The sequence below is a fragment of the Geotrypetes seraphini genome, chromosome 1 (assembly GCF_902459505.1).
Source record: "Geotrypetes seraphini chromosome 1, aGeoSer1.1, whole genome shotgun sequence".
In the NCBI taxonomy this organism is placed as follows: Eukaryota; Metazoa; Chordata; class Amphibia; order Gymnophiona; family Dermophiidae; genus Geotrypetes; species Geotrypetes seraphini.
Genome location: NC_047084.1, coordinates 222,562,651 through 222,587,367, shown reverse-complemented (window position 1 = coordinate 222,587,367; position 24,717 = coordinate 222,562,651). Strand labels below are relative to the sequence as shown.

The following is a 24,717-nucleotide window of genomic DNA, read 5'->3' as shown; positions in this document are numbered from 1 at the left end:
GTACAAGAGGGACAGATACTGCTCCAAAGTAGGTGGGCAGGGTGCAGGAGAGATAGTAGGAGAAAGCCTGTACCTGGGAAAGGGGATACAGGAGGTAAGGAAGAGAGAAAGAAGAAGCTGGATATGGGGGAGAGATAAGATGCTGGGCATAGAGGGAGCATAGGAGCAGGGACACATGGGGGACACAGAAGAGAGATGCTGGATGAAATGGTAGATGAGAAAAAGAGAGATGGTGGATCTGTGGATGGTGGGGTCCATCGCTGTACTGCGGGGGGATGGAAATGAAAAAAGGAAAGATGCCAGACCTCCGGGGGAGGAAAGGGAAACAGAAGGGGAGAACAGAGATGGAAGTTGGATGGTTAGCACGGAGAAAGAAGGAGAGCCTGATCAGAAGACAACCAGACCAACATGGGACCAACAAGATTTGAAAAATGACTAGACAACAAAAGGTAGGAAAAATAATTTTAGTTTCTGTTTTGCGATTACAATATGTCAGATTTGAAATGTGATTCCTTCCAGAGCTGGTGTTGGACCGCAAACATGAGCTAGGATTTAATAGAGAGAGGAAAAGTATTTTTTGTTTGTTTATTTTGTTTACACCTCAGCGCCAGTGTGGGTAAGAGAGGGCAAAGGGGATGAAGAGGTTATAAAATAAACCCACCAGGATGTTTGGAAAAAAACACCCAATTGGGCAGAAAAATCGACTCAATAGGCTGAATCGAATCAAAATTTTTTTTCCTGAATCGGGGAGCACTAACCTGGACTGAGAAAGTATAACTGTGCCTTATTTGCAGCCTATCTAATAAAGACACACAGGTACCTAAGGTGGCCTTTTACTAAGGTGTGCTAACGAATTAGTGTGTGTTATGTGCCATACAGCTCATAGGCATACAATAGACTACACGGCATTTAGCACTCACTAATCATTAGCGTACCTTAGTAAAAGGACTCCTGTGTGCCTTTATAAAACACCAACATAAATCCTGCAGAAATTGCAGGTAAAATGAACACATGGACAGGTATACTTGCTCAAGAACAGGGTAAATATGTATACATACACTATGTGTAATTATACTTATTTAAAAATATGCAGGGATATCAGACCTCCATTCCAAACATGCATGCAAGTATGAGCGATTTAGCCGTTGTGCATACTTTTTACATGATGCATATATGCTTGAAAATGACCTTCTATAATCACTCCCTTATGTATATAGTATGCTGCAGCCAAGGTATCAGATCTCTTACCATAGCTAGTCTGTTTAAAGTGCCAGGGTATGGCTACAAATAATCCATCAACAAGTACTATGAAGAATTAAGGATCACCTGTTTGAAATTTTTCCATAGACTGCTTCTTTTATCTTTCTCAGTGATAACTTGATTTCCCTTTATAATTATCTATCCTACCCCCCCCCCCCTCCGCATCTGGCCATGCAGTTCCTATTTTGATCACATTTCCATGCTTGAATGTCCACATTAAAAGCTAAATTTAAAATAAATACTCCTCTTGGCTCTCAGCCAGTTGAGAAAAAATGAGACACTCCTCCATAGTGGAGAACACTGGGCTGTGAACACCAAGCCAGAATGAGTTACGAGTCAGCAGTGCAGCCATGCAGCTACCTCTTCCAAGCCCTGAATATATTCACTCCCAAACAGACTAAAGAACTACACCATTAAATGCTTCTTATATAAAGAAAATGACTGCCAGAAGCATGGTACAGGATTTACAGGTCACCTCTGGACAGTAAAATGAGAGTCAACCACTTCAGCTCCACTCTCATAGTTCAGAAAGAGAGCCACACTAATACCCCAGTGAGTCCCAGCCAAGGCTGGTGCAAACTTCTTGGCTTTCCTAAAGAAAGGAGCATGAAAACATTCTGTCTTCCTCCACCTCAACAACTGCATTACACTCTCTTTCAAAATGTACTCCAAATCCCCCCTCCCCAGCAGCAGTATCCCTCTTTTACCCTACCCATTCACCACTATGTTGTCCCACTGCATGACATGGTAGAGAATGGAAGAAGGGAAGGGAAGGTTGTAAATATAACCGCAGGTTTTGGACAGGAAGCAGGACAAAGAAAGTGTGAAACAAACAGTTTGTGGAGCCACAGAAAGAAGGGAGAAGCAGCGACAGGTTTGCTCATGCTACCTCTTCAGTCATGTGGTCACTTACCGCCTCATGCTATAATCCCACAGCTAAATTTATGTGCCTCTTCTGAACATAAGTCATAGAATACTGAGGAAGACCCCTGTAAGACCCTCTCTCATCAGACTCTGGGTATTAGGCTAGAGCAGTGTTTTTCAACCTTTTTTGGGCAAAGGCACACTTGTTTCATGAAAAAAATCACGAGGCACACCACCATTAGAAAATGTTAAAAAATTTAACTCTGTGCCTATATTGACTATATATAAAGTAATTCTCTTGAATAGGAATCAAATAAACACAAAGAAAGTATTTTATAATTACTTTATTATGAAATATTAAGTAAACAGAATAGTGAAAAATTATAAAATACTTTATTCAGTGCGAAACCTGGGCCTGTTTGGCTGAACACAAAGCTGATATTCTGGCTGGAATGGAAGAAAGACACACACGTAGCTCTTCGTCAACAGCTCTCAGTCTCTCTCTGTATTTGGTTTTTATAGCATACAAAAATAGACAAATATACCCTCCATCCTTTTTATTAAACCACAATAGCAGTTTTTAGCGCAGGGAGCTGCGCTGAATGCCCAGCGCTGCTCTTGACGCTCATAGGCTCCCTGCGCTAAAAACCACTATTGCGGTTTAGTAAAAGGTGACCATATTGTAAAATATAGACAGCAGATATAAATTCAGAACTGTGCATAGTACGTGAAGGGAAGTTTTCATCTCTGGGAATTTACCCAGTTAACTATTAAGTTATTTGGGCAAATTCCTTTGAAAACTGTGGTAATACTGCCTCCACTTTGCTAAATTTAAAATAAAATCATTTTTCCTACCTTGTCTGGTGATTTCTGGTTGCACTTTCTTCTTCTGACTGTGCATCCAATCTTTCTTCCCTTCTATCAGCCTGTATGCTTTCTCTCCTCCACACCTCATTCCCTCCCCCAACTTTTTCTTCCTCTCTCCCTGACCTTTCTTTCTTTTTTTCTGTTTCTCTTCTTTCCTTCTGTTTCCCTGCCTGCCCCCTTTCTTTCTTTCTCCCTGCCGTTCCCCAAGCCACTGCCACTGCCGCTGCCATCGGGGAACAGGACCCACCAATGGATAACAGGACCCAAAGCCGACGCCGACGCATGCTCTCCCTGACGTCAATTCTGCAATCGGAGAGGAAGTTCCACCCAGCCAGGCAGCGATTGGCTGGCCCGAACTTCCTCTCCGACTGCAGAATTGACGTCGGGGAGAAGAAGACTTATCGGCTCGATAGATTAGATCGCCAAGACAAAGTGAGTCCTGGGTGAGCGACTCACTTTGCTTTGGCGAGCTACTGGCGCCCCTGCCTCGGGCCCCCTGTCAGCTCCGGGCCCCTGAATGCAGGACTGGTAGTACTGCCCTGATGGCGGCCCTGCGGCACACCAGGCAACATCTCGCGGCACACTAGTGTGCCGCGGAACAGCGGTTGAAAAACACTGGGCTAGAGGACAGAAAACAGGCCAAGCTGAGCTAAAATGGTTTCTGTGTAACTTCAGTTTTAACAGGTCATCTCTCAAACACTGTGAAACTTCAAAGCTCAGATATGCTGTTTCTCTGAATTATGTGGCAATTTCCTACAGACTGGACGGGCCATTGAGATAAGCAAGCACAAAAGAAACAGAAATTTGTAAGATGTTGCATGGAAAGAAAGTTATAGCAGCTATGGGGGTGAACCAGCTATGGGATGCAGATGTGAGACCCTCCAGCATTGAACCCTAAATTTCTTGTAAAGAATCAGGCCTGGTCAAGCAAGGAAAAGCAGGCCAAACATAAGGACTATGCATAACATGGACCTTGTGAATTTGCAAACTTCTAACAGCCTAGTCTTACTGACAGTATCCAAGTCACAGATGGGGCAATTTCAGAGTAAGCGCTTGAGGACATTCGTACAGCATCATTGGGCATCAGATAACACTTGAGACCAGCACAGAAGGCGGAAATAACTGCATTTGACTTGGCCCATGGAAACTTGGATACCAGCCGGCCAGCACATACGCACAGAAGAATGAGCAACTAAGAGATGGTGGGGGCCACTTGGGAAAGACAGAGGTCATGCTTCAAATGACTTTAGTGAAAAGCCCCAAAGACAGATAAGTTAGGTAGTTTTTGGCCAACACCCCAAGTTTGGAAATAGCATACGTAAGTAATGACGGCATACGTCAATGCTAATGGCTTTAATGTCAGTAAAGGACATAGCCAATTAAAAGGGTAAATGTATATCTATAACCAGCCAATCAAATATGTTAATGACTTTTACTAGAGTAAGCTTAGTAAGATTTTAATGTAAAGCTGTGAAAGTACAAAAGTAGATGTGACATAGGGAAGTTTGAGCAGCCTCAGGGCTCCCAGACAAACATGCATCTGGGGGTGTCGTTTTCCGCTCCCACAATTGCTTCATTTTTCATTAAACTTAAATACTTATATGAAACTGCAACTGTATTGGTGTTGAGGTCATTTCATGAAGGGCTAAGCAGCCAGCCTTTCAAAACTAGCATGTGTGTGCATGACTGTTAAAGTTATGTGTGTAAGTGCTAGTTGGGCGCTAACCCCCAGATTTCATATATAATACCCGAATTTATGTGTTCATACTGTAATTGCGTGCTATTCTGAGATGTGTACATGAATAAATTGGATAATAAATTTGGTGCTATCAATTATTGAGGCTAATTGATGACAATTTGAATTTACGTGTGCATCTTGCTAAGTGCTTTGCATAAAGATCCACATACAAATTTTTAGCAAACAAAAAAGGAAGTGTGGTCATGCGAGGAGTATAGGCGGGTTGGGGTGTTCACTATAGATGCATGCAGTATTATACAATTTGGGAGAGATCTGCATCTAACTTATGAACCAGGATTTACAGCTGGTTTCATTCAGTGTAAATCCTTGCACCCAAAGTTTGGAATGGATCCCAGCACTATGCACCATTCTATACATGGCATGCAACTAGGGCAGTGGATGGCAAACCATGGCTCGCGAGCCGCTCTTTAGCCACTTGAGTGCGGCTCGCGGATCAGCTAGCTAGAGCAGGGGTGTCCAACCTGTTTCCCTTCCCCGTAAAGAGGACGTTGAAGCGCCGGGCCGACCAATCTTCGCCACCCGATGTCAATTCTGACGTCGGAGAGGAAGTTCTGGGCCAGCCAATTGCTGCCTGGCTTGCCCGGAACTTCCTCTCCGACATTAGAATTGACATCGGGTGGGGAAGGTTGATCAGCCTGGTGCTTCAGCGTCCTCTTTACAGGGAAGGGAAGCAGGGAGAGGTCAGAACTCGGCGGCGGCAGCCTGGTCTCCGATTGTGGCAGTGGTGGTGGCAGCCTATTCTCTGGCGGCGGTGGCGGCCTGTTCTCCAATGGCAGTGGCTTGGGGGAGGGCAGGGAGAAAGAAAGAAAGGGGGGGCAGGGAAACAGAAAGAAAGGGAAACAGACAGAAAGGGAGCATGGAGAGAGAAAGATAGGGAGACAAACAAAGGGGGCATAGAGAGAGAGAGAGAAAGAAACACATACAGAAAGAAAGGGGGCATGGAGAGAGAAAGAAAGAAGGGGCAAGGTGAAAGAAAGAAAAAGTTGGGGGAGGTAATGAGGTCTGGAGGAGAGGAAGCATAAGCAGGCTGAAAGAAGGGAAGAAATATTGGATGCACAGTCAGAAGAATAAAGTGCAACCAGAGACTGATGAAATTACCAGACAACAAATGCGAGGGGAGTGGCCAAGATGGCGGCACGGACCGGGCGTTGAGATCGAGCTCTCGTGGCTGTCAGCGTTTTCCCTTTCTAAGTAAGAAATATGCCGCATAAAAGAAAAGGGTTGGTTAAGGCGCCTTCTTCCTCGACGCCGGTACCACCTTTTATACAACAGACGATTGAGCAGTTATTGCCCGGCATCTGCATTGGACCTGGCGAATTAAGCCCCGCTTTGGGGAAAGGTAAAGAAGACCTTACCTCACTGGGGCATGAGATCTCACTTTCGCCACCACAAGCAGAGTCACCTCCTTGTCCGGCGAACTCGAAAGCCCTGGAGGCGGGAACAGCCAGTGTTGCTAGGGACGCGCCTGGAGTTCCGGTGGAGGAAGCAGCAGGGGCAGACGAGTTTGTACCGATGGAGGTCAACATTGGGGAGAAAAACCCCAGTAATGAGGTGACTCTAGCAGCAATTTGGCAAATGCTCCAGAAATTGGATAAGGCTGCAGCTAAAACATCAGAGGCTGCTTCAAAGACATCAGAAGAGGTAAAAACTTTGGCTGGTAAAATCGATGATATATCAAGAACCTTGGAACATTCTAATATAGAAATGAAAAATTCCATAACGAAAGTACAATCAGAAGTTCAAGTTTTGCAAGCTTTCAAAGTAGCTGCGATTAAAGACAATACTATGCTTTAAAGAAAAATAGAAAATATTGAGAATTTCAATCGCAGACTTAATGCTAGAATTTTGAATTTCCCCAAAGTACCCGGGATTTCTGCATATGAGATGTTTAAAAGATATTTGTTGGAAGTTTTAAAATATTCACCAGACCATATTCCTCCATTAAATAAAATATATTATCTTCCACAAACAGCTAGACCTCGGGAATCAATGGAGGGAATTCAACCAGATACACCGCAATTGGATGTTAACAATATATCAGATATTTTGGAAGAGTCAATATCTGACTCTTCATTGAGAGTGACACTTCTGATTTCATTTATATTTCAACAAGATTTGGATTCCTTTATGAAACTTTATTTCCGTTTATCAAAAGAATTGTTTCATGGTAAAAAGATATGGGTATTCCTGGATGTAACTAAGGTTACCCAGGAAAAGAGGAAACAATTTTTGTCTTTGCGACAGGAGACCAGGGCACTTGGGGCGTCTTTTTTACTGGCGTACCCTTGTAAATGTGTAGTAAAATTTACTCAGGTTAAATATATTTTTTTTCAGCCAGAGCAGCTAAAATTATTTCTGGAGCTTAAGAAAATTGCTGGTGTTTAGCGGGGAATATTATGACAATGCAGAGTATGTTATAGCCTTTCGTTGATTGGTTCTTTTTCCTTTTTGTTTAACTTCTTAATAATAATTGCCATTAGTCCCCAATATTTTGTGGTCTAAGGAAGCAAGAATTTTATTTTTATATAATCTGATATGATGTGTTACCATTTATTTTGGCTGTATTTCCTTAGCAAGAATGTTTATTTCTTGTAATATATTGAAAATTTCAACAAATATATATATATAAAAAAAAAAAAAGAAATTACCAGACAACAAAGGTATGAAAAGGTATGATTTTATTTTCAATTTAGTGATCAAAATGTGTCCGTTTTGAGAATTTATATTTGCTGTCTATATTTTGCACTATAGCCCCCTTTTACTAAACCACAATAGCGATTTTTAGCGCAGGGAGCCTATGAGCATCAAGAGCAGCGCAGGGCATTCAGCGCAGCTCCCTGTGCTAAAAGCTGCTATCGCGGTTTAGTTAAAAGGGAGGGGGTATATTTGTCTATTTTTGTATAGTTGTTACTGAGGTGACATTGCATAAAGTCATCTGCCTTGACCTCTTTGAAAACCCACGGAATATAAATGATAATTAACATTTTCTCTGCGTACAATGTGCTTTGTGTTTTTTAAATGTTATTGTTTGTAGATCATTTTGAATTGGCTACGAAGGTAAGGGGGAGGGAGGGAGGGAGGGGAGCTGCTGTAAGACATCTAGTAATCCTTGCAGGCTTGACTGTGCAGGGAATTATTTTTGTAAAATCATGTTTTGTTATGTGACTGGCATTATTTACACTTTAATTTCTATGAATGAATAAAATGCAAATGATATAAAATTGCTTGCTTGTTTTTATGTGCATGTGCTGAAGGGAAGTAGAGAGAGAGTGGGCTGAGGATTGGCTGAGGGAAATGGGGAAGAGAGCGTGGGGAGAAGACGCTGATTTATAAATTGACAATTTTATAGAATATTGTTTCTTTTTATACTTTAATATAATAAGTTCAGTATAAAACTATTCGAGGCTTGTGTAGATGGGATCAGGACCAGGGACGAAGACAAATTTTTTTCCCTTGTCATTCTCTAGGCTTTGCCATGAATCGATTTCGACTATGTGTGGGCAAGCAGGGTGTCAGTCGGGTTGACGTAGCCGTCGTAGCGCAAGCAAGCGCGGGGTATGACTCTCAAAATAAATCTTAATCGTTGTACTGCTGATCTTTGGCTCTGACTAATGAGTTTGCCTACCTCTGAACTAGGAAATGGAAAATGTATGCATTGGTGTGATATATAGGTCTCCCTCATAGAGAGAAAAAAAATGGAGAGAAATTTAATTGAAGACATTCAAAATATTGCTGTAAAATGTGAAATATTAGTAATAGGTGATTTTAATATGCCAGATTTTGATTAAGCCATCCCTAACTGCAGGGTCTCCTATATGGGATGGGGCCATACTGGACTTAGTGCTTATGAATGCAAAGAATGTTTCTGATGTTATAGTGGGTGATCATATGGCATCCATTGATCACCAGATGGTGTTATTTAATATTAAGAGAGGTGCAGAGAGGGCTTATTCGAAAGTGAAGGTTCTAGATTTTGAAAAACTAACTTTGTTTAGATATGGGTTTTTTCAAGAAGTTGTCTGAATGAGTACATCTGGAAGAAGTAAGAAAGCAGTACGCAAAACTGAAAGGAGCTATTGTAAGGGCAACAAATCATTTTGTAAGGAAAGTAAGTATAAGTAAGAGGAAAATAAGGCCACTTTGGTTCTCAAAAGTAGTAAGGTAAGGTAAGGAAAAAGATTAGCCTTCATAAACTACAAAAGATCACAGAAAGAGGAAGACAAGCAAAAATATCTGAAAAGTTAAAGAGAAGTTGGCAGTAAGAAAAGCAAAGACGCAAATGTAAGAAAAAGATAGCCAACATAGTAAAATGGGGGAACAAGACTTTTTTTTTTTTTATACATACATTAGTGATAGGAGGAAGTACAAAAATGGCACTGTGAGACTCAAAAGTGAAGGGGAGGAATATTTAGAATCTGGTAAAGATAAGGCTGAATTGCTTAACAAATATTTATGTTCTGTGTTCACAGCTGAAGGGCCAGGAGCAAGACCACATAAGCAAACACAAATAGGAATGGAGGTGTGATAGACCCTGAATGATTCAGAGGACTGTGTTTGTGAGGAGTTAGCTAAAGTAAAGGTGGACAAAGCAATAGGGCCAGATGGTATACATCTTAGGGAAGCTCTGCTGGCACGGCTGGTTGACTTTTCCAATACTTCTCTAGAGTTGAGAATAATACTGGAGAAGGATGTGATCATATGTGTTAATATTTTTTTTAAAAATTTTTTATTCATTTTTATACTTTCAACAAGTGTATTATAATAAAATACAAACATATACACTTTAATATTACTTTCTGATCACACATATATTGAATCATAATATAATTCCTCCCTCCCACCCTTCCTTCAATATAACTTCAATATAACTTTCAATACAAATTTCAGATTAATTTGAAATTAAAGCCACCCTACCATCACCTCATATCTCGATAAATAAAAGGGGAAGAAATAAATTAAATATAATCAATCCTTACAATAATTTGTTAAAGGCTCCCAAACATCAATAAATTGTTGAATAGCTAATATTTTCTCCATTTTAAAAATATGGCACAATGAATTCCACCAGAAATTATAACTGAATCTATCATGATTTTTCCAGTTTTTCATAATTTGTTGAATGGCAACTCCTGTCATTATGAGTAATAATTTATTGTTTTTAGAGGATATTTGACTCTTTTTCCTCATTGATGTGCCAAATAATATCGTATCACATGAAAGCGCTACCAGATTCTCAAGTAAATTATTAATTTGACTCCAAATAGATTTCCCAAAATTATGTATTAGAGGACAAAAAAACAATAAATGATCCAATGTACCAGCTTCTAGATGACAGTGCCAACATCTATTAGACTTAGAGCAATCTAATTTTTGTAAACGTACCGAGGTCCAGAATGCTCTATGTAACAGAAAATACCAAGTTTGTCTCATAGATGCAGACACTGTACATCTCATCCTCCAAGACCAAATTCGTGGCTATTGAGACGCAGTAATTTGATACTTAATCTCAATGCTCCAAATGGCCCGAAGACCAGTCTTTGGTTTTTTATTCATAAATCCAGATATTAATTTGTACCAGGAAGTCTACCTGAAAACATAAGAAAGGCAAACTGTACTTATCACTAAGATTTTTCCATTCAGGGAACCCTGCCTGAATGGCTTGCTTCAATTGCAACCATTTATAATTTTGTGATTTATTAAGATCATATTTATGTTGCAATTGTGAAAAGTCAAGCAACTTACCATTAGAAATAACATCATCTAAAGTACATATATCTGCCTTCATCCAATATTTCCAGATGACCTTATATCCGCCAATTTTAAAATCGATCATTTTAAAGGAGATTTTATTTTTCAGTACTACCACAGAGGCTTTGGAGGTACGGAGCTCAACGATTAGGCTTCCACCATGTTAGGCTTCCAAGCCATGCCTCCCCCCCCCCCCCCCCCCCATATGTGATAATCTTAAGGTAGCCAAACAGGTAGAAAAGGTGATAGCAAAAGCTAGAAAGATGCTTGGGTGCATAAGGAGAGGAACAGCCAGTAGGAAAAAGGACGTAAGTATGCCTCCTGTATAAGACTCTGGTGAAACCTCATTTAGAATATTGTATACAATTCTGGAGACCACATCTTCAAAAAATATTAACAAATGGAGCCGGTCCCGAGGATGGCTACTAAAATGGTCAGTGGTCTTCGTCAAAGCATATGGGAACTGACTTCAAGATCTCAATATGCATTCTTTGGAGGAAAGGTGGGAGAGGGGTTTTTGTCAGGTACTTGTGACCTGGATTGGCCACAATGAAGATGGGATACTGGACCAGATGGACCATTGATTTGACCAAGTAAGCCTATTTTTATGTTCTTATGATAGAGATGTTTAAATACTTCGGCCTTCTACTAACAGGCCCACTTGGAAATTTCTTCCAATCTGTATACCTTATACTCTCGCTCAGCAAATTGTATATCTATAATTTTGCTTCCTTAATGTTTCTGCACTCTATTTCCTCTGACTATCTGCACATTGTAACTTGCTGAATGTCCAGCTCTCTTGATTGTAAACCGCCTAGAAGTCGCAAGATTGTGGCGGTGTAGAAGAATAAAGTTATTGTTATTATTATTATTATTATTTGGCATAAATGCATCTGAGGCGAGTCTCTTTCAATTGGAAAGAAACTCTAGAACGAGTTGGCATAGGATGAAGGTGAAAGGGGACAGGTTCAGAAATAATCTCAGAAAATACTTGTTCATGGTGGTGAATATGTGAAACACCCTCTTGGTTGAAAAATGTATTTGAATTCAAGAAAGCCTGGGACAAGTATATTGGATCTTGAAGGGAGAAGAAAAGATAGTAGATGCCAACAATAAATAATTTAGATACGTCATATGGTCTTTAGCTGCCTTCATTTTTCTCTATTATTAATCTATAGAAGAGTGCTCTGTGTACATTTTTTTTAAGGGGGGGGCATTGAAATTTCAGTGCCATTTACAGATTTGAACTTTAAATCATTATTGATAGTTGACTGCTGACGTTTATGAAAAGTTTGAGGCTTTTTCTCCGCCTTCTGTATGAAATGTTTATTGGGGAAGTATAGCCCATCCCTGGGGAGTAATATCTTTTTGTATTTTTGAATTTAAACGTCTCTATCATATCTCCCCTCTTCCGCCTTTCTTCCAAAGTATACATATTGAGATCTTTTAAGTCTGTCCCCATATGCCTTATGTTGAAGACAACACACCATTTTAGTAGCCTTCCTCTGGACCAACTCCATCCTTTTTATATCTTTTTGAAGATGCAGACTACAGAATTGTACACAATATTCTAAATGAGGTTTCACCAGAGTCTTATACAGGGGCATCAATACCTCCTTTTTCCAACTGGCCATACCTCTTCCTATATACCATAGCATCCTTCTAGCTTACGCCTTCGCATTTTCAACCTATTTGGCCACCTTATGATCATCACATACAATCACACTCAAGTCCCGCTCTTCTATCATGCTTATAAGTTCTTCACTCCCTAAACAGTATCGTTCCTTTGGGTTTTTGCAGCCCAAATGCATGACCTTGCATTTCTTAGCATTCAAGTTTAGCTGCCAAATTTCAGACCATTCTTCAAGCTTCGCTAGGTCTTTCTTCATGTTATTCACACCATCCAGGGTATCTACTCTACTGCAGATTTTGGTATCATCCGCAAACAGGCAAATGTTATCTATCTTCAAGCATTATCGCTTATAAAAATGTTAAAAAGAATAGGTCCAAGAAAAGAACCTTGAGGCACACCACTGGTAACATCCCTTTTCGTAGAGCAATATCCATTGACCACTACTCTGTCACCTTCCACTCAACCAGTTCCTGACCTAGCCCATCACTTTGGGACCCATCCCGAGAGCACTCAGTTGATTTATTAGACATCTGTGTGGAACACTGTCTAAGGCTTTGCCTAAAATCTAATAGCGCACTCCCTCTATCCAATTCTCTTGTCAGCCAGTCACAGAAATTGATCAGATTTGTCCGACAAGACCTACCTCAAGTGATTCCATGTTGCTTCAGTCCTGTAATCCACCGGATTCCAGAAACTTCACCATTCTTAAGTTTTAAAAGCGTTTCCATTAATTTGCTTACCACAGAAGTCAGACTTATTGGCCTGTAATTCCCTACTTCCTCCTTACCCTTGCTTAACTGCTGCCCCAGAGGAGGATCATTTGCCTTTTCCTGTATGTCAGACATTTAAGGGCAAGGGGCCAGTTCTGAACGTTTTTGTGAGCAGGGCTTGTCGGTCGTGGCGGGAACGCTGGCATTCAGGTGCGAAAGGTAATCTCTGGTGTGGCAAGGAGGGACAGTTGACTCAATCTTACCGTGCTAGACTGTTGCCCTGGAGGAGGATCAGTGACCTTTTCCTGCGCATCACATTAAGGAGGCACTATGTTTGGCTATCTGCAGTCTCACACAGTAGGAAAAAAGGGATAAAGCAGAAGAGCACCTAAGCACTACTCTATCAGCAAAGTACAAATTGGGATCCTCTTTGTACTCCAAGTATACCTTTCCCACCTTGTTCGTCCTCTGAAATGAAAGGTGCTTTCACACCACTCATCTGAACCATGCTAAAGTGTCCCTGCAGAGGCTGACGCAGTTCCTTAAAAGCAAGGGTCACAATATATATAAATTGACAGGAGAGCAAATGTGCAATAGATGAATTTTCTTCAGCAAAGATGTTTTATTCATGTCCTGTTAAATCTTGCCACTTCCCGTCATTTCAAACTGAGCATACCCTTTTAAAATATTCTTCCAAAATAAGAACCAAAACTGGCAAGCAGACAGTAACGCGCCTTTGCCCTGGAGTTTTGCTCCTGCGAGCTAGTGGATCTGTTAAGATATCCTATTCAGCACCTGGGGCATTCTGAAGATATTGAAAACTTCCTAAGCAAACATCTTAGCATTTTATTTTTGCTTGCCTGATAGTGTTTGAGCTTGCTGAAAATGTACACAAAATATTTGCTGAATTGCAAGCTACAATTCATTGCATTTCCACTCACCTTGAAGCCAAATAATATATACATTGCCTGTAGTCTCACAGAAGCAAATCTTTTCACACAAACATCAAAAGGGAGGGGGTGAGGAAGGATACAAAAGGGACCAGTCACAAGGTAGCTAACAGAACTTTGGTAGGACAAAACATGATTTTCCTTACACCACAAATAACCTTTCAGCAGGCAGAAAACAAATGACAGAGAGAATATAACGTACAAAAGGACACAGCCCAAGGTTCTTATAAATACCCCTGTCCTTTCAAAATATTCTCATTTGTCTTTATACAGATAGACAGAAGGCCAATTTGTTGTACAGACAACCAAAGGCATAAATAATTTTTTTTGTTTTAAATCAAAGAAAAGGCCAAACACCATGAAATTTAAAAGCTCAGATGGAGAGCGATAATGCAGACCTGTATCATTTATATAACGTTACCAGGTATACAACACGCTGTACACAAAACATGGAAGAAACAGTCCCTGCCTGAAAGAGCTTTCAATCTAGTTATGACAGATAAACTGGACAAAAAGATGCATCTATACACAGTGCTCAGGTGGGGAATTGCAAGTGGAATGATAAAACAGATACAGGTGCTTAGCAGGTAGGTTGGAGTTAGGAATTGAAAGCAGCGTCAAGCGGGCTTTGAGCATGGATTTGAATACTGACCTACTGTGCTTGACCTACTGAGTCAGGCAGTTTGTTCCAAACATACGGGGCAACAAAGAAGGGATGGCGTCTAGAGCTGGCCGTAGAGGAGAAGGGTACAGATAAGAGAGACTTATCTGATGATTGGAGTTCCCGGGGAGGAGTATAGGGAGAGATAAGACAGAAGAGATCCTGAAGACCTGCAGAGTGAATACACTTGTAGGTCAGTAAGAAGAATTAGAACTGTATTTGGAAATGGAAAGGGAGCCAATGAAGTGACTTAAGGAGAGGGGTAGTGTGGGAATAGCAACACTGGCAGAATATGAGGTGTGCAACAGAGTTCTAAACAGACTGAATGGGAGAGAGCTGGTTTAGTGGAAGGCCAGTGAGAAACAGGTTGCAGAAGTCTAGGCAAGAAGTGATGAGGGTCTTGGCAGTGTGCTCAGAAAGGTTGGGTCAGATTTTTGCGATGTTGCAGAGCAAAATGACAGGTTTTTGGTGGTCAATTGGATTTGTGAAGAGAAGAGATAAATGAGTCAAAGATTACCCCGAGGTTGTGAGCCGAAAGGACAGGGAGGATGAGGGCATTGTCCACAGAAATACTGAATGGAGGAGAAATAGTGAACGGGGGAAGAGGAGAGGTGGGTTTAGGAGGAACTAAAGGGAGCTCAGTCTTGACCATGTTTAGTTTAATATGGCAATGAGACATCCAGGTCAGGTCAGACAGGCAGGCTGAGACTAGGACCTGAATGTCAGTAGAAATTTCAGGTGTAGAGAGAGATCTGAATCGTCGGCATAGAGGCGATACTGAAAGCCATAGGAGGAGATTAGAGCACCAAGGGAAAAAGTGTAGATGGAAAAAGAAGTGGTCCCAGGATAGAGCCCTGAGGTACAACGACTGATAACGTGATTGTGGTGGCGAAGGATCCACAAGAGCATATACTAAAAGTGTGATGGAAAAGAAAGGAAGAAAACCATGAGTCCTGAAACCCAAGCAAGGATAGCATTATCGATAAATAGGTGGTGATCTACTGTGTTGAAAGCTACAGATAGATCAAGGATGATGAGGATGGAATAGAGTCCTTTGGATTTGGTAAAGAGCAGGTCTTTGGAGACTTTAGTGAGGGCAGTATCTGTAGAATGAAGGGGTCAAAAGCCCGATTGAAGTGGGTCAAGGATAGCTCAAGATAAGAGAAAGTCAAGACAATGGCAGTGAACAGCACATTCAAGTAGCTTGGATAAGGAGAGGAGGAAGTTAGGGCAATAGTTGGAAGGGCAGGTAGAGTCCAGCGATTTTTTTTTAAGGAGTGGTGTAACGACGGCATATTTGAAGGTGCTGGATACAATTGCAGTGGAAAGTGATACTCGTAGGTTGAGAATATAGCAGATAGAGGGGACGACAGTAGGAGATATAGTGATTAGTAGATGAGTGGGGATGGTATCAGAAGAACAAGTGGTGAGTTTGAAGGAGGAAAGAAAATGAGCGTTTTTCTCCTCAGTAATTTCAGGAAAGGAAGAGAAAATGGCAAGGGCCTGGGGGGAGGGGGGATTGATAAAGCAGGCTGGGGGAGATGGCTCAATTGAGAACTCAAGGCTAATTTTGCGAACCTTGTCATAGAAGTACTCTGCCATAGTCTGGAAGGAAAGGAGGTAGGGAGACCCTGAGTAAGGAGTTCAGTGTGGCAAAGGGATATTAAGAGTTGGAGAGAAAATAGTCAGTCAGGTGGGTGTAGTAGGCTTGTTTGGCAAGTGAGAGAGCAGACTGGAAGAAGGTCAGGAGGAATCTGAAGTGAATGAAGTCAGCATGAGTACTACAGAAACTTTGTAGGTTTATAAGTCACTCTACAGATCATTTAGTGTTATTGTTGTCATGGAGTCCCATCACAGGACTGCAAGAGCTGAGGAACTCACCGGCCATTGTCTCGGCCCACTCCCCATACACGGATGCTGACAATAGGCTGTGAGTGGAGGACAGTGCGGTCCATGGGGTCCACCAAGTTCAGCATTTCATTCTCCAGGATCAGATACATGTCCTTCCCCTGTCAATCAGAAGATAGGTCAGGTCCACAGTCTCAATGAATTAAAGGCATATAACCTACCATATATATTCAAATATAAACCTTTCTGAATACAAACTGAGGTAACCTTTTGTTCCTCCCAAAAAAGGGGGTAAAAAAATAAGGTTGCCTTGAATATAAACTGTTTTTTTTTTTAATTCAAGTACCTTGCACCCAGCCCTTCTTCCCTTTCTGCTCAGCTCTGCACCCAGCCCACAATGCCCACTACAGGTCTGCCTTAAGCCCTGGTGGTCCAGTGGTGAGTCAGGACAGGAGCGATCCCTCCCACATAGTGTTCCAGCTTAGTCTGAACGACCCCGCCTCCCAGAGGCACATTGCACATTCCTGAAACAACCTTCAGAAATCACCACGGGAACTTGTGTCAGCTATTTTTTCTTATCATAGCTCTGCATGGGGCAGGAGCATAGGAAGATTGCTTCTGCCTCACTTTATTGCTGGACCATCACAGCTCTAAAGGTAAGGTGTAGAGGAGGGTCCAGGAAGTGGGAAGGAGGCGGGGTAGTTAAGAGTTGGACGGGACAGGATGAAGGAGGGATTACTCCTGTCCTGGATCAACAATGGACCACCAGGGCTTAAGGCAGGCCCATAGGAGACCTGCAATGGGTCTGGGTGGGAGGTGCAGAGCCGAGGATTCGAATATGAACTGAGACCCCATTTTTGGGCCTTTTTTGGACCCAAAATCTCAGTTTATATTCAAGTATATATGGATATATGGTAATCATGCCCCATAATAAGCCATTTTTAGCAGTGGTAAGCATGTACTAGTGTTTTCTGCAGCCTCTTAGCTTGGTTTAAAAAAAACAAAAAAAAAACCACCTACATAAAATTATTCATATGTTTCAATATAAATTCAAAATAATTTCACTGATATGTTGTTTTTTGAAAAAAAAGTTTTGAAATTTTTTTGAATATAATTAAATGACACACAAAATACTTCAAAAACTAAACGAGAAGCTTCCATGCTTAACAAATCAAATACCTAGTACAGCTGATCTACAATCAAATATAAACAAATTCTGGAGGCCACATTACCGTAAAGATGTACTTCGAGCTGAGTCGGTCCAGCGAATGGCCACTAGGATGGTCTCCGGACTCAAGGGTCTCTCATACGAGGAAAGACTGGGCAAGTTACAGCTCTACTCTCTAGAGGAGCGCAGGGAGAGGGGTGACATGATTGAGACATTTAAGTACGTCACAGGTCGTGTCGAGGTGGAAAACAACATATTCTTTCCTAAGGGACCTTCAGTCACAAGGGGGCACCCGCTCAAACTCAGAGGAGGGAGATTTGGTGGTGACACCAGGAAGTATTTCTTTACAGAAAGGGTGGTGGATCACTGGAACAAACTACCGGTGCAGGTGATCAAGGCCACTAGCGTGCTCGACTTTAAGAATAAATGGGACATCCACGTGGGATCTCTACGTGGGTCGAGCAGCACTCTGACTTAATGGGGTGGGACAGTAGAGTGGGCAGACTTGATGGGCTATAGCCCTTTTCTGCCGTCATCTTTCTATGTTTCTATGTTTCTATTGCCGGGGGCACAGTGATATTAGGAAGTTATGACATAGTGCGACATTCATTGACATGCTTTGGGTACAATCATGGCACAAAAGCCACATTCAGGCAGAAAAGTCTGTGGAGTGTAAAATGCAGCTCCCTCATTTTCAGTGTGTGACATGCTGGCTAAGCACAAATAGATCTACCGAAGTGTGTGCTGTCAAACTGTCAGGCTTTAATAACAGCTTCCTACTTACATTAATTAACTTCATGACAATAAAGTATGTATCTTGAACATCAAGAAAACAAATTAGCCCCATGTTATTTGTTACAAGTGTAATCATATACAACAGTACAGAAACTTGTATTTAAAATAAATATTTAGAAGGTCATTTTAGACGTCTTGGCCTTAAGTGGCATGTGTAAATAGAGGAATTTTCAAGTGTAAATTCTACACACATGTAAATGGTGATCTCAGAATACTGCTAGTTACATGTGTACACAAGGCTGAGATGCCCAGATTCAAAATGCACATGTCTTGAAAGTAGTATGGGCAGATCAAAATATTATACCCTTACCCCTAATTCTGCAACACTGCAGACATATTTACACATACTGGCCAAATTCTATAAATAATGCCCAATTTGGGCACCACAAAAATGAGTGCTAAGTAGAGAATGACACGGGGATAAATTTTTCTTCATCCCCATGGGAACTCATTTTCTCGTCTCACCCCAGTGAGTTCTTTTCCTGTCCATGCCTCATTCCTGCAAACTCTGTCCTCATCTGCACAAGCCTCAAACACTTTAAAATCATAAGTTTTAAAGGCTTGTGTGGTTAAGGCAGAGCTTACAGGAATGGGGCAGGGACAGTGACAAAACTCGCGGTGACGGGGAAATTCAGTCAGTTCCCCGAAGAGACGGAGAAAAATTTGTCCCCATGTCATTCTCTAGTGCCAAGCTTTATTCTATAAACAGCACTCACAGTTGGGTACTGTTTATAGAAACAGAAACATAGAAACATAGAAGATGACGGCAGATAAGGGCCATAGCCCATCAGGTCTGCCCACTCTACTGACCCACCCCCAAGTCTACTATCCTAGGGATCCCACTCCTGGTGACAGGTTCCCTTGGCTTAACCCTCTAAGGGATCCCACATGGGCATCCCATTTGCTCTTAAATTCTTGCACGCTGTTTGCCTCGATCACCTGCACTGGGAGCTCGTTCCAAGGATCAACCACTCTATCGGTGAAGAAATATTTCCTGGTGTCGCCATGAAATTTCCCGCCCCTGAGTTTGAGCGGATGCCCTCTTGTGGCTGAGGGTCCTTTGAGAAAGAGAATCTCTTCTTCCATCTCGATACGGCCGGTAATATACTTAAACGTCTCAATCATGTCTCCTCTCTCCCTACGTTCCTCGAGTGAGTACAGCCGCAAATTTTTCAGCCTTTCCTCGGTACGATAGATCCTTGAGCCCCGAGACCATCCTGGTGGCCATCCGTTGCACCGACTCTATTCTCAGCACAACTCTATTCTCAGCACATCTTTTCGGTAGTGTGGCCTCCAGAATTGCACACAGTATTCCAAATGAGGCCTCACCATGGTTCTGTATAATGGCATTATGATTTCAGGCTTCCGGCTGACGAAACTCCTGCGGATGAAACCTAACAACTGTCTTGCCTTAGATGAAGCCTTCTCCACATGATCAGCAGTTTTCATGTCTGCGCTGATGATCACTCCCAAGTCTCGTTCTGTTGAAGTTCTAGCTAAGGTCTCACCATTCAAGGTGTAAGTTCTGCACGGATTTCTGCTGCCGAGGTGCATGATCTTGCATTTCTTAGCGTTGAAGCCCAGCTGCCAGGTCGAGGACCAAAGCTCCAACAAATGTAGGTCCTGTGTCATACTATCGGGTGAGTTGCCATCTCTCACTATATTGCATAGTTTGGCGTCGTCAGCGAATAACGTTACCTTACCTTGAAGCCCCTGAGTTAGGTCACTGTCTGGATTTACCTCAGATATAGTGGGGGTTTTCTGAATATATTTTGTGTGGTGTATTGTTTTTTCATATATTCAGCTTGAATTGAATATTTTTTTTGTCAAAGATTCCAGACATGTACGCAAGTCAGCTGGTGCCGGTGCCGTACCTCCTCTCTGCTCCCCCCCCCCCCTCAGAGTAGTAATTTCAGGATTAGCAGATAGAGGGATTTCCAAAACCTGGCAGTTTGTCTGGGTTTTAGAAGTCCCTAAGCTCAGGGGCCACATCTGGAGGGCGTCCGAACATGCGCAGACATCAATGTGATGACATCATGTGTGCTTGTGATATCATTGCGTCAACATCCATACTTGCATGGAGGCCCTCCAGACGCGGGCCCAAGTTTAGAGTGCCAGGGCAAAAAAAAGTTTGCAAGACACTGGAATACTGATTAGAAAGACGCACATGTAAATTCAAATTGTTGCCAATTAGCGCCAATAACCCTAGTCCGCATGATTTCGGATGACTGAAAACTAATATGTGATATTACCTCACTTTTTTATACCGATTCCAGAACTGTTCTTAGCTTTCTTCTATCACATATAGTTTTTTCACAATTTTACTTAGGATTTATTGCTGTGCCAGTAGATAATGAGTATTGTTGGAGGGAAATATCTCAATACTTGGAGGGAAATTTCTCAATACAGACCTGTAAGCCTTTAGGATGGCACAACTGTTGCTGCTAGTTGTCATTGTGTGACCTTGGAAGTTTTGTTTATCTCAGAAGCTTGCATTACCAGTGCTGTTCTCATTTTATTTCTCTATTGTGATTGCAGGTACTACAATGTCTACTCGCAAGTGTGTGAACAATCCAAATGTTTTCTGCTACATTTGTGGAAATTATACAGTGCTTAAGCAAAGAACAGATATAACAGACTTTGTGAAAAAAGCTTACTATGCTTATTTTAAAGCTTATTTTAAAGTGAAACTTGGTGATCAGGATAAGGCATGGACGCCAAATAAAGTTTGCTGCTATTGTGTTGAGAGGTTAAGATTGTGGACAAATGCCATTTGCAATTCCTATGATGTGGAAGGAGCCTAAAGACCATTTTAATGACTGTTAATTCTGTTTAGTTAATGTTCAGGGGTGCAATTCCAATAATAAGACCTGCATGCTCATCTTCCTCCTGCTGTTTTAGAGAACCTGGCAGAAGATGTTGTAAGTCACAGGTGTCAAAGTCGGTCCTCGAGGGCCAGAATCCAGTCGGGTTTTCAGGATTTCCCCAATGAATCTGCATGAGATCTATTTGCATGCACTGCTTTCAATGCTTATTCATTGGGGAAATCCAGAAAACCCGACTGGATTCCGGCCCTCGAGGAGGGACTTTGACACCCCTGTTGTAAGTGAACTTGACGCAATTACAAAAGACGATACTGATGTTGTCTACCAGCCTGAATATGACTTTACTCCACAATGGTTCTCTCAGAGTGCACTTAATGATCTAGTAGGTGATTTGAATTTGCCTAAGGAATCTGCAGAACTACTTGGCTCCTGGCTTAAAAGTAAGAATCTTCTGGAACCAGGAACACATTACTCATGGTACAGACAGAGAAAAAGAATTAGTTTTTATTTAATTTCCTTGTTGAGTATACCAGTAGTTAACATGGACCATATCCTGCCTTCACTTGTAGCTCTACTATGAGGGTTACAAGTGAAGTCTTTCTGGATTTTAGAGTAACTACCGTATTTTCGCGGATATAACGCGCACCCGTGTAAAACGCGCACCCGGGTATAGCGCGCAGAAATCACGATGATATGTACAAAAACTTTGGTATACCGCGCTCACGGGTATACCGCGCATGCTGCCCGACGCTCCTTTCGCCCGCCCTGACTTTCTGTGCGCTGTCCCGACTCTCCGTTTACCCCCCCTGACTTCCGTGCACTGTCCCCCCTTGAAGGTCTGTCCCCATCCTGAAAGCCTGATGCCCCCCCCCCCGACGTCCGATACATCCCTCCCCCTGAAGGACCGCCGACTCCCCAACAATATCGGGCCAGGAGGGAGCCCAAATCCTCCTGGCCACGGCGACCCCCTAACCCCACCCCGCACTACATTACGGGCAGGAGGGATCCCAGGCCCTCCTGCCCTCGACGCAAACCCCCCTCCCCCCAACGACCGCCCCCCCCAAGAACCTCCGACCGCCCCCCCAGCCGACCCGCGACCCCCCTGGCGACCCCCACGACCCCCCCACCCCGTACCTTTGGTAGTTGGGCCAGAAGGGAGCCCAAACCCTCCTGGCCACGGTGACCCCCTAACCCCACCCCGCACTACATTACGGGCAGGAGGGATCCCAGGCCCTCCTGCCCTCGACGCAAACCCCCCTTCCCCCAACGACCGCCCCCCCCAAGAACCTCCGACCGCCCCCCCAGCCGACCCGCGACCCCCCTGGCGACCCCCACGACCCCCCCACCCCCCTTCCCCGTACCTTTGATAGTTGGCCGGACAGACGGGAGCCAAACCCGCCTGTCCGGCAGGCAGCCAACGAAGGAATGAGGCCGGATTGGCCCATCCATCCTAAAGCTCCGCCTACTGGTGGGGCCTAAGGCGCGTGGGCCAATCAGAATAGGCCCTGGAGCCTTAGGTCCCACCTGGGGGCGCGGCCTGAGGCACATGGTCGGGTTGGGCCCATGTGCCTCAGGCCGCGCCCCCAGGTGGGACCTAAGGCTCCAGGGCCTATTCTGATTGGCCCACGCGCCTTAGGCCCTACCAGTAGGCGGAGCTTTAGGACGGATGGGCCAATCCGGCCTCATTCCTTCGTTGGCTGCCTGCCGGACAGGCGGGTTTGGCTCCCGTCTGTCCGGCCAACTACCAAAGGTACGGGGAAGGGGGGTGGGGGGGTCGTGGGGGTCGCCAGGGGGATCGCGGGTCGGCTGGGGGGCGGTCGGAGGTTCTTGGGGGGGGCGGTCGTTGGGAGGGAGGGGGGTTTGCGTCGAGGGCAGGAGGGCCTGGGATCCCTCCTGCCCGTAATGTAGTGCGGGGTGGGGTTAGGGGGTCGCCGTGGCCAGGAGGGTTTGGGCTCCCTTCTGGCCCGATATTGTCGGGAAGTCGGCGGTCCTTCGGGGTGGGGGTGCGAGTGGTCCTGCCGGGGGGGGGGATGTATCGGACGTCGGGGAGTCGGCCGGGCAAGAGGGCTTGGGCTCCCTCTTGCTCCGATCGTGGATGCGGGTGCGGGTGGGAGCGCGTGCGAGCAGTCGTTCGGGGTGGGGGTGCGAGCGGTCCTGCTGGGGGGGTGAATCGGGCGTCGGGCGGGGTAGGAACTATGTTTTAAAACTTTTGTATACCGCGCTCAGGCATATAACGCGCGAGGGGTATGCGCGGTACGTAAAAACACGTATAACGCGCGCGTTATATCCGCGAAAATACGGTAATTCCCATGTTTTTCTTTTGATTTTATAACATTACTTTCTATGTAACCCAGGCCTTCTTTATGTAATTTCCCTTTACCCTTTCATGTTTATTTCAAGTTGTAAATCTCTTAGGTATTATATTTATTTGTGGTACAATTACTAAGGAGGAGAGTGTGGCATAGTAGTAAGAGCTAAAGCCTCAGCACTCTGAGGTTGTGGGCTCAAACCCCATACTGATCCTTGTGACCCTGGGCAAGTCACTTAATCCTCCACTGCAATAGGTACATTAGACAGATTATAAGATCACTGGGACAGATAGGGAAAATGCTTGAAGTACCTGTATGTAAATCACTTTGAGTATGGTTGAAAAACTACAAAAAGGTGGTAAAAAGTCCCAATCCCTAAACTGAACTGTGAACTTTTCTTCATCTGTACATTTTTGTCAGCTTCTCATAATCACTACACCAATCTTGCATGGTGTTCTGCTTTTGTAGTTAAGCGTTGCTGTAATAAGATGAGTTGTGCCTGAGTAGTGAAGCGAGTAGAGAGGGGGATAAATGACCTTTTAGTTGTAGTTCATAAATTCTCTCTGCTCCCAATTAAGAATTGAGGATATAAGATTCTGCTGCTGTCACATTTTGCATAATCTAGAGTCCTGGCCTCCCACAGTGGTGAAGTCCTCTACATTCAAAGCAGTATGACCCTATTTTAATACTTCAATTTCATGTGACCCTAGTCTGTGCAGGCACCTAATTTGATTAATAAGCTAAACTGGTGCTGATAAATGACACTTACCTCATAATTGCTATTAATTGGAAAGTTAGCATTAACATAACATCATTTTTTATTTATATACCACATAAGCCTTACAGTTCAAAGCGGTTAGGCACCTAACTTGAAAAACGCAATCCTATAAAAACGTAGGCACCTAATCCAAAGCAGCTACCTAAAGGTGGGCATGGTTAGAGGCAGATTGAGGGTGTCTTTTCAAGTTAGGTGCCTGTGTTTGACTTAGGCACAGGCATTTAGGCCAAAAAAACCCTGGTATGAAAATACAGTGTGCCTAAAAGTTAGGATGCTTAGCAACATCTAAAGTCGCTTAGGTGGCTCTAAGTGTGATTCTATACAGAGTGCCTAACTTGTATAGAATCGCGCTTAGCGCTGCACTAGTCAGTGCTCATTGTTTAGTAACCTACACAGAATCAGGCCCTTAGGGCCGGATTCTGTAACTGTGCCTATGTCGGTGGCCGCCAATCGTGTGTAAATCACTCAACAGCGCCGGTTACAGAATGGTGCCTAAATTCGGTTCATAGACAACGGCGCAAAAGACAAAAGCGCGCGCCGAC

The 24,717-nt window shown here is 43.3% G+C and overlaps 1 protein-coding gene across 24 annotated transcripts in view; it reads right to left on the bottom strand.

Annotated features, from left to right (window-relative positions):
- APBB2 (amyloid beta precursor protein binding family B member 2) overlaps nt 1–24,717 on the bottom strand; it is a 586,942-nt gene that overhangs the window by 157,073 nt on the left and 405,152 nt on the right. For all 24 annotated transcript variants that reach the window (XM_033946701.1, XM_033946629.1, XM_033946610.1 and 21 more), the window contains one exon: nt 16,334–16,461. In XM_033946701.1, coding sequence (XP_033802592.1) covers nt 16,334–16,461 — 128 coding nt within the window. The remainder of the gene's footprint in view (nt 1–16,333; nt 16,462–24,717) is intronic.